The following is a 16,972-nucleotide window of genomic DNA, read 5'->3' on the forward strand; positions in this document are numbered from 1 at the left end:
TGTGCTAAAGCCCTAAAGGGGTTGTTCATTTTCCAAACACTTAATCCAGTTCAGTTGTTTTCAGACTGTTCGCCAGAAATTCTGCCTTTTTTTTTTTTTTAACCGATTTCAAAAGTTTTTTATATTTTTACTGGGTTTCCAAAATCGAAGTTTAAAGTTTAATGTTCATGCCTCCGGTCTGGCAGCTCAGTGATCCAGGTGCAGATTTTGAACCATTACAATTTGCTACATTAGTTGATGCATTTATCAGCAGCATCTGTGGAATATGAACAACTATTGTATCAATTCTAACAGCTACCTCTAATAAAACTCAGGAATTCTGGTCAGCAGGGACAACGATAAGAAATGTATCAACTTGTATCAATTTAGAACAGTTACAGATTCAGTGACGCCCCCGTCAAGCGTCTTTAGACATGTTACATATTGCTTTACCCGCTGGTTGGGAGCCTAAAGCCTGTAACAAGAAACAATTTCCTTACTTGTTTATATAATACATTTAGGCATTCCAGATACTTCGCCATTATGGATGATTTTGCCCAATTAATTTTAAGGCCTGAAAAGTTGGTATGGGTATCAATTAAGGACAGGGCTGTGTGGAGCGAAGGACCTGAGTCATTCAGATAGAGGAGCGTGTCGTCAGCAAAAAGCGAAATCTTTTCTTTAAGATGTCCTATTTCAAGGCCTCGAATACTTGGCGAGTCTCTAATTAAGCACGCCAACGGCTCCATGGCAAGTGCAAAAAGGCTCGGTGACAACGGACACCCCTGGCGAGTACCCCTATATAATCTGAAAGGGGGAGAGAGCTCTAGGTTGGATAAAATTCTGGCAGTGGGTTGAGTATACAGAGCTTGAATCCAAGTGATAAAAATTTTTCGGCAGCCAAACTGTATCAAAATTTGCCACAGGTAAGCCCATTCGACTGAGTCAAACGCCTTCTCGTTGTCCAAGAAGGCGATGACTCGGGTACCCCTGTTCACGTGAGGTATCACCAAGTTAGTGTACAATCTCCTAATATTTAGCTCCGCAGCCTTATGTGGAATGAAACCAACTTGGTCAGGGGCTATGATTGAAGTTATGACATAGTTAAGCCGACGGGCGAGCACCTTGGCAAAAATTTTAGCGTCCGAGTTAATTAAGGAGATGGGCCTATAAGAAGAGTGCAATTGGGGGTCCTTTCCCGGCTTCAGGATTAGAACTATTGTGGCATCTCGAAAAGACAACGGAAGGGCTGCCGAATGTGATGCCAGGTTAAAAATATCCGTAAGAAGTGGGGCTAGTTGTTTAACATACTGATGGTACCATAATGGCATTCCAGATACTTAACTACAAATGCAGGTGCCTCCTAACACCCCCATACTTTTTAAAAACTTTATTTTTTCCCTAATAAAGAGTCCTTCGGTCAACACATTACACACCATGAATACAACAAGCAGCTCATTTACAGTGAATTTAATTTGAAAAGCCATGGTCTGCCATTGTCCCGGGCTTCTCCTTATCTAGCTGTGCTAAGTTGCTTACATGCTACAAAGTAGTGATCTGTGCATACTATAGGCTATTACTTAGGGTTAAATAATTGCCTTCTAATGTAAATGGATTGTACTTTCTAACTGAATTTCGAGGTACATAAGTGCAATTACAGTGCAGAACATTGCAGTCTTGCGGCACTGGGGTCCTATGTTTGATTCCAGTCAAGGGATCTGAAAGGAGTTTATGTTCTCCCTATGCTTAAAGGATAACTAGTGCTCCTGCAGGATTTGTGTCGGTGAAGAGCCCGGAAAGAATACAAACGGGCAGAAAATGTTGCCCGGGAACTCCACTGTCCTGCTCTACATTTTAAGGTCAGGTTTTTTTTCAGGGGCTTCTTTTGGACTAATGCACAGTGTGGGGAGGGAGAAGGGGCAATATCACGGGGGGCTTTTGTTACAGGGGGGTTAGTTCTCCTTTAAGTGGGTTTCCTCAAAGTATCCCAGTTTCCCGTCACACTCCAAAAACATACAGGCCATTGGCTCCTGTTTAAAATGTCCACAGTGTGTGTGTGAATGTGATAGGGAGCTTAGACTGTAAGCACCACTTGACAGTTACATATGTGAATGATGTATAATCTTTGAACAGCAGTGCAGAACATAGTAACATATTAAGTTAGGTTGAAAAAAGACACAAGTTCAACCTTTTAACTCTATTTTAACCTGCCTAATGGATGACTGATCCAGAGAAAGGAGGAAAAAAAACATTTGAAGCCTCTTCAATTTGCCTTAGAGGGGGAAAATATCCTTCCTGACTCCAAGATGCAATCAGACTAGTCCCTGGACCAACTTGTACTATGAGCTATCTCCCATAACCCTGTATTCCCTCACTTGCTAAACACCATCCAACCTCTTCTTAAAGCTATCTAATGTATCAGCCTGTACCACTGATTCAGGGAGACAATTCCACATCTTCACAGCTCTCACTGTAAAAACATCTTCCAAAAATTTAGCCAGAACCTCTTTTCTTCTAATTGACCTAGAACATATTGGCGCTATATAAATAAAATAATAAAACTAGTCCAAGCAGCGTGCCCTTAAATGACATAAATAATGCCTCCAAAATTATTTTTTTTTGTTTTATTATTTCTATGACAAAGTAGAAAACTCAAGGTCCCGAATCTGTGCCTTGACCATAAAGGCTGCCATCCACCAAGCAGTTCACTCCTCCCTACACTCACAACACTAAGAAAGAAGCAGCTAAGCTCATGACAATGGCAGGCTGTAGAATCATGTTTGTGCTAGGCTTTATCTACAGTGCAAAAAGGGATGAATATTTATTAATGGTTCCAATAATAAGTAATATTAGAGTAATGCAAATGATAAATTTATGCTTTTACCCACAGTTCACAGGTTGGAAGTCGGTGGCTTAGCGATAACATTGCACACAATGAATGGTCTTAAATGTGAAAAATAAAGAATTAATTACAAAGCTTCCCTTTTCTGGACCCGTGGTTATTGCCTAAAATTTGAGTGATTCTCCCAACATTACACTTTATTTCCTGTCCACTGCCGATTGCCAAAGTCTTGTGTGACTAAGTAAACTCTAAGCTTGCACAGAAGGGATTTGTGCCACTGGGGAAAACATGTTACAGTTTAAAAACACAGGCAACAAGCTAAGTGCATCAAAAACACAATCTTATAGCTGAAACATCTTTTTCAATGTAAACCAGTAAAACCCTAGTCTGGAAATGAATAACATCATTGTAGAAGCTGATGGTCAAATCCCACTGAAAAGGTTATTTCATCTCCAGTGTCCCTTTAAAAGATCAGTCCAGTGTAAAAAGAAAAAATAGGTAGATAGGCTATGCAAATAAAAATGTTTCTAATATAGTTAGTCAAAAATGTAATGTATAAAGGCCCTAGGGCCCAACGATCGGATCATAATGCATCCGATATGGGCGGTCGGATTGCGGGACCGCATAAACGCACAGATGCGGCTGTGATCCAGCTGGATTTTCTAACCTGCCCAACCGAGATCTGGCCGAAAGTCGGGGATCGGGGAAGCCCGTCGGATGGCCCCACACATGGGCCAATAAGCTGCCGACTTGGTCTGTCGGCAGCTTTTATCAGCGCGTGTATGGGTTAATCAGCGACTTTAAGGGGGGTCACATGGGGTTTAAGGGGGGGTCACATGGGACATAACTGTCCAGTAACTTTGCAATTGATCCTTCGCATGCAGCTCAGATTCAAAAGCAAACATTTATGATCCATGTGGCCCACTCAAGTCACTGATTGGTTACTGCCTGGTAACCAATCAGTGGAAACCAAGTAAGCTGCAAAGCAGGAAGTAGTGTTCTGGCTATTATGTTAGACATCCAGTCTCTCCAGCCTTTATACATTACATTTTTGGCTACCTAACTATTTAAAACATTTTTTATTTTGGACAGCCTATCTATTTAACCAGTTTTTATTTTTACACTGTACTATTCTTTTTAAGACCAAATTGTGGTTGGCCACTCACCTGCAGCACATATAATATGAGAGCTTGTAGAGCATTGTAGAGCATTGCTTTCTTTTCAGGCCACCAATGAATGCCAGAATACTGGATTGTGCCGGTGTAGTCTGCAGCATTGCAATTTATCCCCATGAACAATCAGACCTAAATGATGACTTGCTACATAATTACGTGTTACAATATAGCCTCAGAGTTGCTGCTGCCAGAAACAGCTGGAAAACCTAAACACTTTCAAGATATAAAAATGGCTACCCTGCCTACATAGAGATGGTGGTGTAATACAGGAGTCATGTTGCCCACCTGACAAGCCCACCACACTCATTCATTGAGTTAATCTAGCCATACATATATAGATACATTCATTTGGTGATGTCAATGTGACCACCAAGCGCTCGGCCTGATCAGACTGATCTGATAGTTTGCCCATTGGGTCCATATCTGAGCTCGGATGAGATAAATCTAAACCTGTCTAATCAATACCTGGCTAAAATCTGCCCAAACCACTCAACAGGCAGAGCAATAGACAGGCACCACACATGCGCCAGTTAAATGCTGACTCAATCTGTAAGGGCCAGCTTCAGTAAGTCAAGGCCAGCTTCAGTAAGTCAAGGCCAGCTTCAGTAAGTCAAGGCCAGCTTCAGTAAGTCAAGGCCAGCTTCAGTAAGTCAAGGCCAGCTTCTGTAAGTCAAGGCCAGCTTCTGTAAGTCAAGGCCAGCTTCTGTAAGTCAAGGCCAGCTTCTGTAAGTCAAGGCCAGCTTTTAGTTAATCAAATGCTAAAATATAGTTTTTCCTTTCCTTACAGACCCCATGCAAGATGAAGCTGTAACTTCCTGGAGAAAGAAGAAAACCTTTCAGCCAGGATCCCACACAGTTGTTAAGTGGTTACACGCATCTGTAAGCGATAGGAGATAAGCCTCAAAGTTAGCACAACAGGAAAGCTTACCAAATAAAACTAGTTTACTGGTCTATTTATAAGGAGTACCGAGTAGTGAAAATAAAGGCAAGTTTATGAACCCGTGAATTTCTCCTTATGTGGGAATGTAAGCCATAAAGATCTGGGCATTGAAATTAACTTGTTGCAGTATTTCTAGGTGTTTTTTTGTCACAGTAATTTTTACCATTTTTTTTTATACCACCTCAGACCTGCCATTACCCATTCAAGTCAAATGGAAAAAGTAAAAGTGACAAAAAATCCTGGAATTGGTGTCCAAGGCAAGAATACTTGGCTCAGCAACCTGTTTACCATACCCCCCCCCCCACTATTTTGTCCTCAACACACCTCTGCTGCACCCCCCCCCCCGACTCCCGCTCTCCTGCCTATTGTGCCCCCAACACTGTGCCTGAAGCATGTATCATCTGACTAGCACTAGTTCCAGTCCAGAGCGCATATCATGCAGGGGGACGCAGTATTTGCTCAGGCCCCCTCTTCAGTACTGAACAAAGCCTTAAAGGGATACTGTCATGGTAATTTCTTTTTTCTTAAATGCATCAGTTAATAGTAGGGATGCACCGAATCCAGGATTTGGTTCGGGATACGGCCAGTATTAGGCCATTTTCAGCTGGATTCGGATTCGGCCAAATCCTTCTGCCCGGCCGAACCGAATCCAAATCCTAATTTGCATATGCAAATTAGGGCAGGGGAGGAAAATCGCATGAGTTTTTGTCACAAAACAAGGAAGTAAAAAATGTTTACCCATTGCATATGCAAATTAGGATTCGGATTCGGTATTCGGCCGAATCTTTCACAAAGGATTCAGGGGGTTTGGCCGAATCCAAAATAGTGGATTCGGTGCATCCCTAGTTAATAGTTAGATCCAATATATTTTATAGGGGGGCTTTCTTTCGTAGCAGATAAATTAGAGCTCACTCAAATAAATGATTCCAGTACAAACAAAATCTAATCTTGAGCCTTTTGCTCAAATTCTGACTGTAGAGAGACATGATGGCTGGTGATTTTAATAGAGTGAGCTCTAATACATCTTCTTTGCAACAGGAGCCTCCCTATAAGATATCATGGCTCTCACTGTCAATGAATATCTGACACCCAACTGCTGCATGAAGACAGAATCAAAAGAAACAGATGACTGAGAGAGGAATAGTGAACATAAACTTGATTATTTCAGAAACAGTACAGAATATTTAATGGAGTGTATTTAGAAAGTTTCTTATTTCAGTATGGTGAAGCTTATATTACATTTTCATTTTCGTGATAGTTCCCCTTTAAAAGAATTCGCTTCTGCCTTCAAGTCTAGTTTTAAACACATAAACACTAGCAGTTCCCTTTCTTCCATGAGCCACACACACTCATGTCACCCTACTTGTGACATCTTGCACAAAGGGCCGAAGAAGGGGGAGGGGTACCGCCAGGCACAGGCTCTTACACCAGAAAGCAAAAAGGTGACCAATTACAAAGCCTACAGACAATTGAATAGCTCTAAAAGTTCACCAGTGAAGCAGAAGGTAGCACCGTATGCCTGAAACGGGTTGGATGATCACTTACTGAACCAGTGTTTGAAGAGATTCGGCAGATCCATACTTCCAGCAGAGTGATTTGTCTCTCACAATAATTTCTCTCTCTCAATCCAAGGCTAAAACTTCCTGGCACTGGGCGTGGAGAAGTGAATAATAGTAGTCACGTGTGCTCACCCTCCCAAAGGAAACAGACCCTCCCTCCTCTCTCTTTGTCCATTTCTCTTAACCCTACAGCTGCCGTACCACTCGCTACAGATAGGCTACAATTTCTACTTTCATACCTACCTGCTATCCATCCAGAGTTAAAAGGGTTGTTCACCTTTAAACTAGTTGTTTTCAGATAGATCACAAGAAATAAACCTTTTCCAATTACTGAATGTTTTTCTAATATTAAAGCGTGATTTTTCACCTTCTAAGGGTAAGGTCACACCTGAAGATTCGGGGAGATTTAGTTGCCCGGCGACAAATCGCCTATTCTTTGGGGCGACTAAGCTCCCCGAACGGCTTCCGTCTGCTAGAATGAGAAATCGCCTGCGGCATGGCACTCGCGGCGCTTCGTTTTCCGAAGTCGCCTGAAGTTTCCTCGTGAGGCGACTTCGGAAAACGAAGCGCCGCGAGTGCCATGCCACAGGCGATTTCTCATTCTAGCAGACGGAAGCCGCTCGGGGAGATTAGTCGCCCCAAAGAAGAGCCAATTAGTCGTCGGGCGACTAAATCTCCCCGAATCTCCAGGTGTAACCTTACCCTAAAGCAGCTCTGGCAGGGGGCGGTCGCCGACCACCCAAACTGTTCTAAATTGATACATTTAGTTGATACATTTCTTATCTTTGTCCCTGCTGAGCAGAATCTCTGAGTCTCATTACAGGCAGCTGTTAGAATTGATACAATAGTTGCTAATACTCCAGAGATGCTGCTGAGAAATGGATCAACTAAATGTTGCAAAATTGTAACAGTTTAGAGTCTGAATTACGGAGCCGCCAGACTGACACGAACATTCAACTTTAAACTTAGATTTTGGAAAAACAGTAAAAAATAAAAAATGGAAAGTAACTGAAAAAAGTCTTTATTTCTTGCAAACAATCTGTAAACAACTGAACTATATACAAGAAACACAGTGACTTGCTGTACAGATATGGGATCCGTTATCCAGAAACCCATTATTCAGAATGCTCCGAATTATGGAAAGGCCATCTCCTATAGACTCCATTTAATCCAAATTTTTATAAATGATTTCCTTTATCTCAGCTTGTACTTTATAGCAACTAAGATATAATTAAAGGGCAAGTCAACCCCAAAATAAAAATTTGCCTAATAAAAGAAAACATAATTCTTAGCAACTTTCCAATATCCATTTATTAAAATTTGCTTTTTTAAAGTTAATTGTAAAATCTTTGCTATTAAAAGCAGCAGTTTCTTAACTCCTGCTTATTATTTTTAGGGCAGAGAGCAGGAGAAGAGCTCGACCCGCACCCGGCTGCGACCCGAAGATTTTGTGCAGGAGTCGATAAGAACCAGCCTGGCCCGCTGGTAAACCCTCTGGATTCGGGTCGGCCCGCACTCACTAAACTGCAGGGAAGTCGTTGTATGTCAGTTTAGCTAAATATCATCCCATTACCCAAGTTAGCCTTTAAAGCTGAACAGTTTGCCGGCCTGCAGTTCTCTATGGCAACTGCCTGGGAGCAAGACAAAACTGGAAAGAGGGAAAGAGTGAGGTCAGTAGCTAGTGACCTGCATGTAGGCTCCAGTCTGGCATGTGTAAACATGTAGTATCATTCTACACATGGCCTGCAGGCAACTAACTGAACAAGGCCTTCAATGTCAAACTCACGAATAACCCCTACCTCAAGTGGAAAAGCTTATTTTAATGTATTTACTTTATATATCACTGGCAAGGTACAGAGCATTTTACAATGACTATCCTCTAAATCAGTTACTACCCTAGTGGGGCAAAGTAAGGAACTAAAACCTTAAGGGAAAACTAAAGCTTAACTAAAAAAAGCTAGAAATGTTGTACATTATGTTTTGGGCTTCTGTACCAGCCCAAGGCAACCACGTCCCTTTAGCAGTAAAGATCTGTGTCTCCAAAGATGCCCCAATAGCTCCCCATCTTCACTGCACATGCTCTGTGCTGCTGTCACTTACTGAGCTAAGGGACCCACTCACAATATACAGTACACATAGAATAGAAATGTCACAATATAAAGTTGATTAGTGATTAATACAGATAATTACTACAGGGCAGCACAGAAACCAGTGCAATTAGCATCAGAATTTAATAATCAGCCCTGTAGCCTCAGCTTATAATACCGACCAACCTAATTTTCTGCTTGATAATTAGTGACGACCCCTAAGCTTAGCTTCTCAACAGCTGCTCAGAGCCCACTGAGCATGTGAGTGTCGCAGACACTTCCCAAGATGGTGACCCCCTGTGACAAGTTTGAAGTCCTGGATCATTGCTGCTATTGACAAGCTGAAACTTTAGGCTGGTGCGATAAATTCAGTATATAAAATATGGCCTTTTTAGCCATATTCATATTTAGGTTTTAGTTCTCCATTAAAGCACACACAGGTATAAGATCATATAATGTTCCTAGCAGATAGTGCCCATGTTAGAGTCGTACGCAGGACTCCCTGGCTGTCTGAAAAATGTCTAACTATACGAAAACTTCCTCTTGCTCCTCTCGTAAACATTCAATTGCTTCAGTTATTTCGAAAGTTGTTTTCCTGTTTCATATGGTTTTGTTATCAGAAATATGCTACTCTAGGTAGAAAAAAAATGACACAGAGTTATTTTAATTAGTGATGGGCGAATGTATTCGCCAGGAGCAAATTCTCCACAGAAATTTGCAGCGAAAATTCGCTGGCGTCAAATTTTTTTTTTATGCCGGCAACCATTTTGTTGGCGCCGTCAAAATTCGCAGATTGCACATTTTTTCGTCCGTTTCCCGAATTTTGAGGGAAATTGCCGAATTTTGGGGCGAAACGGGACAAACTCGCCCGAAACTTTGTAAGCTGCGTTATATGGAACATTGATTATTGCTGCTGCAGCAGACACTTACATAGTACAGGTATGGGACCTGTTATCCAGAATGCTCGGGACCTGGGGTATTCCGAATAATGGATTTTTCCGTAATTTGAGTCTTCATACCTTAAGTCTTTTAGAAAATCATGTAAACATTAAATAAATCCAATAGGCTGGTTTTGCCTCCAATGAGAATGAATTATATCTTAGTTGTGATCAAGAACAAGGTACTGTTTTATTATTACAGAGAAAAAGGAAACTATTTGATAATAACGGATTAAATGGAGGCGTCTTTTCCGTAATTAGAAGCTTTCTGGATAATTGGTTTCTGGATAACGATCCCATACCTGTAATTGTGGGTGAACGCTACATTATCTTTAACACTTGCATCACTAAGCTGCAAAGCCCGTTTCCCAGTTCCCCAGCAAAACTTGGAAACATGGACTGTTTTTGATGCATTCCTATCAGCCATAAAACATTACACAATTTGTTACAAAAATATATATATATTTTTAGGATGCGGCTTCTTATTTCCGGCACTGCAGTGTTCATAGATACCTCCCTCAAAAAATCTCCCTTCTCGTATAAATAACTTTCTCTCCCCGCATTGCTATACAGGTACGCAGAAACCCATTAATCAGAAATCTTCAAATTACGGAAGGTCATCTACCATAGACTCATTTTAATCAATTCACATTTTTAAAAGTTATTTTAATCTTATCTTTAATAATAAAAAATTACCTTGTACTTGATCCCAACCCAATAATGAATCCTTATTTGAGGCCAAACAACCCTATTGAATTTTACAAATGTTTAAATAGTTTTTTAGTAGACTTAGGCTATGGACAGCCAAATTACGGAAGATCCCTTATCCAGAAAACACGAAGTCCTGAGAATTCTGGATAACAGGTTCCATATCTGTAATAAGCTTAGTGCTGGAGCCAAAAAGTGGCCTAACCTATCTTTCATCCACTGATAAAAGCCTGCTGGAGCATAACAGTCCTATACAGGTATGGGATCCATTGACCGGAATCCGTTATCCTGAAAGCTCCAAATTACGGAAAGGCTATCTCCCACAGACTCCATTATAATCAAATAATCCAAATCTTTAAAAATGATTTCCCTTTTCTGTGTAATAATAAAAAAGTAGCTTGCACTCGATCTCAACTAAGATATAATTAATCCTTATTGGAAGCAAAACAAGCCTGTTGGGTTTATTTAATGTTTACATGATTTTCTAGTAGACTTAAGGTATGAAGATCCAAATTACAGAAAGATCCCTTATCCGGAAGACCCCAGGTCCTGAGCATTCTGGATGACGATTGCCATAACAGCAAGCAGTTAAATTTTCCGCTGGTGGATCGTAGTAATTTTCTTTCATAAATATTTTTAGAATTTGTCATATCATCTACATTTTAAACTAGAGAAAAACTGAATCTTGGATTCAATGCAGGATCCGGCAGAATCAAGATTTTTTTTTTTTTTTTTTTTTTTTTTGCAGGGGTCAACCTAATCCTGGGTGCTTGGACTAACAGAAACCAAATTCTTTCTACCATGTGACCACTCAACAACTAAAAATGAAAAATGTTTTATATGTTCTGCAAAGGATTTTGCTTTTTTGCGCATACAAATTAGGGTTGGGATTTGGAAAAATCTTTGTATTTTGGATCTTCATACCTTAGGTCTACTAGCAAATCATGTAAACATTAAATAAACCAATTAGGCTGGTTTTGCTTCCATTAAGGATTAATCATAATCTAATTTGGATCATGTACAAACTACTGTTTAATTATTACAGGTATTGGACCGGTTATCCTGAATACTCGGGACCCGGGGTTTTCCATATAAGGGATCTTTCCATAGTTTTGATCGTTACCACTTAAATCTACTATAAAATCATGTAAACATTAAATAAACCCAATAGGCTGGTTTTGCTTCAAATTAAGATTAATTATATCTTGGTACAAGGTAGTGTTTGATTATTATAGAGCAAAAGCAAATAATTTTTTAAAATTTGGATTATTTGGATAAAATGGAGTCTATGGGAGATTGCCTTTCCGTAATTCGGAGCTTTATGGATAACGGGTTTCCGGATAACAGGTCCCATACCTACACAAAGAAAAAGGAAATCATTTTATCAAATGTGGATTATTTTGATAAAATGGGAGATGGTCATCCAGTAATTCAGAACTTTCTGGATAATGGGTTTCCAGATAATGGATCCCATACATGTACTGGGTTCCTAAAATAGTGGATTTGGCCAATCTCTATATTAAATAGACTTAACGTTTTCTTGCATTTCTGCAACAAACACATTATGTAATTTCTAGTTTTGAAATGATAGAACTTACCCAGTGTGTCCTTCAAATTTTTAACAATGGAGGCTTTTCGTGCACTGTTCTTCCTTTCCACATAGTTTGAAGGCACAAATCCAGTTTTGTTCATAGCGTTGCGGACACGCCACCAGGATTTTGAATCATCCAGAAGCCACAGCCGCTCATTCTTCTTTATGTCCAATTCTTGATCCTGTTGAGCCACATAATCAAACTTGGCCACTACAACCACCTCTTCTGTTGTCATCTTCTAACAATGTTGATCCTACAGCAAAATAAAAGATAAAGTAGTGACTACATTGTGCAGACTTATCTTTTGGTGGCAGAGCTTTAGGGCAGAGACACACACTGCTATTTCGGGAGATTAGTCGCCCAGTGACAAATCGATTCTTCTTCGGGCAGCTAATCTCCCCGAACTGACTTCCCGCCGGTGATTTATATTCTAGCCGGGTGGAAGGCAGTTCGGGGAGATTAGCCGTCCGAAGAAGAAGCGATTTGTAGCACTCGGATGGCTTCGGTTTTCCGAAGTCACCTGAACTTTCCTCGTGAGTGACTTCGGAAAATGAAGCGAACCGAGTGCCAGAGACAAATCGCTTCTTCTTTGGATGACTATTCTCCCAGAAATGCCTTCCTGCCGGCAGCAATGTAAATCACCGGCGGTGAGGCAGTTCGGGAAGAATAGTCATCCAATGAAGAAGCGATTTGTCGCTTGGTGACTAATCTCCCGAAAAAGCAGCGAGTCTCTGCTAGTGGATCCTAGATGTCAGGGCAACAAGTTCAGGGACTAACACCAATGGAGTGGTGAGGGACTTGATAGTGAACACTCACTCAAAATGCACATGCCTGTGCCCCAGCTTGGCAGCCGCACCAAAAGTCCACCCAAGTGAGAGCTTAAAAGGATACGGGCATGGTAAAAAATGTTTTTGTTTTTTTTTAAAAAAAAGCATCAGTTAATAGTGCTGCTTCAACAGAATTCTGCACTGAAATCCGTTTCTCAAAAAAGCAACACAGATTTTTTTTTTTATATTTAATTTTGAAATCTGACATTGAGAAGGAGAAACAACAACCTGCCAGAAAGCAGTTCCATCCAAGTGCTGGCGCTTTCTGAAAGTACATGACCAGGCAAAATGACCAGAGATGGCTGCCTACACACTAATATTATAATTTTTTTTAAAAATACACATGCTGGTTCAGGAATGAAATTTTATATGGTAGAATGAATTATTTGCAGTATAAACAGTGTAATTTAGAAAAAAAAAAACCTACACCATAAAAACCATGACAGAATCCCTTTAACATTCTAAGCACAATAGACAGGTTACCACGTATTGCAGAAAAGTACATAGAAGACCATGTATTCCAGTGGGGGGTGCACAGAATGTTTTATCTGGGAAAGTTTTTTCTTATGAAGATAGTAACCTCATCCAGTATAAAGAAGAGTCTTTATAATGATCCTTTACTTAGCCAGATATAATAGAGGTATAATGATATTACACCGTATATAAAACTATATAAAACCTACACCATAAAAATCGTGACAGAATCCCTTTAATCATTTTCTCTCCTTAACAACTGATTTTAATGCAATCCAACAAATCCGTCAAATTATCGTGAGGTTAGCAGGCACCGAATGTCCGTGCATCTAATGATTTTTCGTCCGACATTGGCCAGAAAATCGATCAGCAGTTCACATTGAAATATATCCATTGTCCAACTGTTAGCAGGGCCAAGCAGACGGCTACCCACAGTTTTCCTGGCTTTGTAAATTAGGGGTGGGAAGGGGAAACATTTTTTACTTCCTAGTTTTGTGACAAAAAGTCTTGCAATTTCCCTCCGGCTGAATCCTGCTGAAAAAGGCCAAATCCTGGCTGAATCCTTAACTGAATCCTGAACCGAATCCTAGATTCGGTGCATCCCTACTTGAAATGGTATTTTTAGTTGATGGACAAATTGTACATTTAAACAATTATTTCAATATAAGCTTCAATAACGAAAAGATCTTTTAAAAATCGTATCATCTATGGCCAGCTTAATTCAGCTAGAAACTTTGTTTGCTGGCAGTGAAATAGTGCAGAATTCCTTTGCTCAATATACTGTCTGCTGCAAAATTCAAGCGCCTCAAAATGCAAAAACCTCGGAGCTTCCTACTACTGATAGGGATCAGAAGACAATACCCAACGAGGCAGGTTCGGGAAATGGTGGGAGACCCATAGACAGGGAGACAGTACACTAATTGGACTAGCCTTTCTTGTTATTGTGCCCTTTTAACATCCATATTTGCTTTGGAATTCTGATTCAAATACACAAAATTATAAGGCAAAAACCTAAAAGGCTGCTCTGCTGCAATAAAACTTTACAAATGTTTTTTTAGAATTTTTTTTTGGAAAGAGATTTTAAAAAGAGTCGTGTCGCATGTTAAACGCAGCAACCAATGGGCTAGAAGATGCAAAAAAAATGACATGGACAAGTTATAAATTACGAATATGTATGTTTAAACTTTTATTTTAGGCAATACTGGTCCTTGTATGGCGTTAGACTACATAGATACTGTTTTTTTCAGCCCCTTTCTGATCTATATGACAATATGTTTCCTGACAACACTTTTAAAGGGGACCTGTCACACAGACATATAAAGCTGTGCAAAAAAAGTCCTTTTTAAATTAAACATGAAACCTAAATTCTTTTTCATAATAAAGCATTTATACCGGTTATAAACACACTTAAATCTTAGCTGTCAATCATACATTACCTGCCCCTCCTCTGTGCCTTAGGCATAGAGGCGGGGCAGCTAATTACTTTCACTTTCCATTCTGTGCTTTCTAGATGTCACTGCTCTCCTCACATTCCCTTTCCTTCCCCATCATCTAATTGTGCAGCCAGTGCTTTGTTATCGACATCAGGTTCCCTATTCTGGCACATAAACAAGATTCTGAGATGTTGCAAAGCTTGCCTTAATAACAGTGTCCACAAAATGCATGCCCTGATTGTGAATTCCAAGACGAAGATAAACAAGATTTAAATAAATTAAGTAGTGAAAGTAAAATTTATTTTGCTTGACTAATATCATAAAATAGGGTTTGGAATTATTTTTTAGGGTGACAGGTCCCTGTTAACAGCAAGAGCAAAGAACTCATGGCACCGAATGTGTTAAGTGGCAATATTAGTACAGGTATGGGATCCATTAATAGGACATGTTATCCAGAAAGCTCATAATCACGGAAAGGCTGTCTCCCATAGACTCCATTATAATAAAATATTCATAATTTTTAAAAACGATTTCCTTCTTCTCTGTAATAATAAAACAGTAGCTTGTACTTGATTCCAACTAAGATATAATTAATCCAGCCTATTGGGTTTATTTAATGTTTACATGATTTTCTAGTAGACTTAAGGCATGAAGAGCCAAATTACAAAAAGATCCATTATCCGGAAAACCAGGTCCCGAGTATTCTGGATAATAGGTCCCTTACCTGTATTTACAAATGTCCTTTACTACACACATATGAAATTAAAGTGAATTTTGACCATGAACTGGTCTGGGATAGCTCTACACCTGCTTGGGGATTTCAACAAAAACATGAGGAAATCAACACATACATTGGAATGGGGCCTGTGCAATTTGGCCTCCACTTTCCTGACATTGCAACCTTAAAGGATAAGTAAACCTTTAAAATAAGTGCTCTTTTGCAATGCACATTCATTATTTATTTCTTTTTAATTCAAAGATATTAAGGGACACATATATTGTTGATATGAATGAATTTTGTTCCAACAGCGCCACCTGCTGGTCAGTTTCCCACCAGTCTGACCACCAAGTAGTCAAGGAAGTTGTCAGGAGAAAGAAAGAGGCTGCTCTGATGTTCTTCTGCTTAGGAAAATAATTAGAAACCTCTCTCAAATCTTTCCTAAGCAGAAGAACATCAGAGCAGCCTCTTTCTTTCTCCTGACAACTTCCTTGACTACTTGGTGGTCAGACTGGTGGGAAACTGACCAGCAGGTGGCGCTGTTGTAACTAAATTCATTCATATTAACAGCACATGTATCCCTTAATATCTTGGAATTAAAAATAAATAAATAATGAATGTACATTGCATAAGTGCTTAGAATAGCAGCCTCATTAATTTCACATGCACTTATTTTATAGGTTTACTTAACCTTTAAAACATTTTCTTAGAAGAATGTGTAAGAGTGGCTGGAGATAAAGAAGGAAGCAGAACTAGTCTTCAAGAACCACTTTCCCAACATTTGCACTAAGCAAAACTTCTACTTTCTTGCAACACTGTCTGGTCCAAAGTGACATGAGCCCTATCACAATACTCATCAACCACATTTCTGCATGGTTCTAATGCATAGATTTATTTTTGTTCATCTATGTGGTGGCCTGTTTGTAACTAGGCAGTTTCAGTATTTCAGTGTGTCTTATGTCATAATCACACCACAAAGAACATTTTCAAGAATTTCTACTTTAAAGATTTTTTCTTCCCCGCAAACAGACATTAAAGGAACAGTACTACCAAAAAATGGTAAGTAAAATATAACATATTGTTTCCCTATACCAGTTAAAGTTGTGTGTTTGCTACAGAAAGACTACTATAGTTTAAAGGAGAAGGAAAGGCTAAAATTAAGTAAGCTTTATCAGAAAGGTCTATTTAAATACACCAGTAAACCCTCAAAGTAATGCTGCTCTGAGTCCTGTGTAAAAAGAAACACTACATTAAATTCCTTCTATTGTGTACACATGGGATTCTGTATCAGACTTCCTATTTTCAGCCTAAACTTTCAGGGCAGGGCTTGAGCATGCTCAGTTTGCTTCTCTTTCCCTCTGCTGTAATCTGAGCCCAGAGCTATGAGTGAGCAGGGAGAGACTCAAGTAGGAAGTGATGTCACACAAGGCTAATATGGCAGCTGCTATCCTAAACAAACAGAAAGCTGTTTACTCAGGTATGGTAAAGCATTCTGCAGAATAAATATAGTGTTATAGCATACACTATTGTGGTTATTCTATTGGCAATAAATTGCTTCAGTAGCTTTCCTTCTCCTTTAAAGGACAAGGAAAGTTAAATTAAAGAATTAGGCTAGAAATGTTGTACATTATGTTTTGGGCTTCTGTACCAGCTCCAGGCAACCAAAGCCCTTTAGCAGGAAAGATCGGTGTCTCCAAAGA

General features: G+C 39.7%; 1 protein-coding gene across 3 annotated transcripts in view; it reads right to left on the reverse strand.

Annotated features, from left to right (window-relative positions):
• nck1.S (NCK adaptor protein 1 S homeolog) overlaps window positions 1-16,972 on the reverse strand; it is a 63,576-nt gene that overhangs the window by 18,544 nt on the left and 28,060 nt on the right. For 2 of the 3 annotated variants that reach the window (XM_041564069.1, NM_001096822.2), the window contains 1 exon segment: window positions 11,827-12,073. In XM_041564069.1, the coding sequence (XP_041420003.1) occupies window positions 11,827-12,055 (229 nt within the window). In that variant the 5' untranslated portion in view covers window positions 12,056-12,073. 3 annotated transcript variants of the gene reach the window in all.

Source organism: Xenopus laevis, chromosome 5S (genome assembly GCF_017654675.1).
Source record: "Xenopus laevis strain J_2021 chromosome 5S, Xenopus_laevis_v10.1, whole genome shotgun sequence".
Classification (NCBI taxonomy): domain Eukaryota; kingdom Metazoa; phylum Chordata; class Amphibia; order Anura; family Pipidae; genus Xenopus; species Xenopus laevis.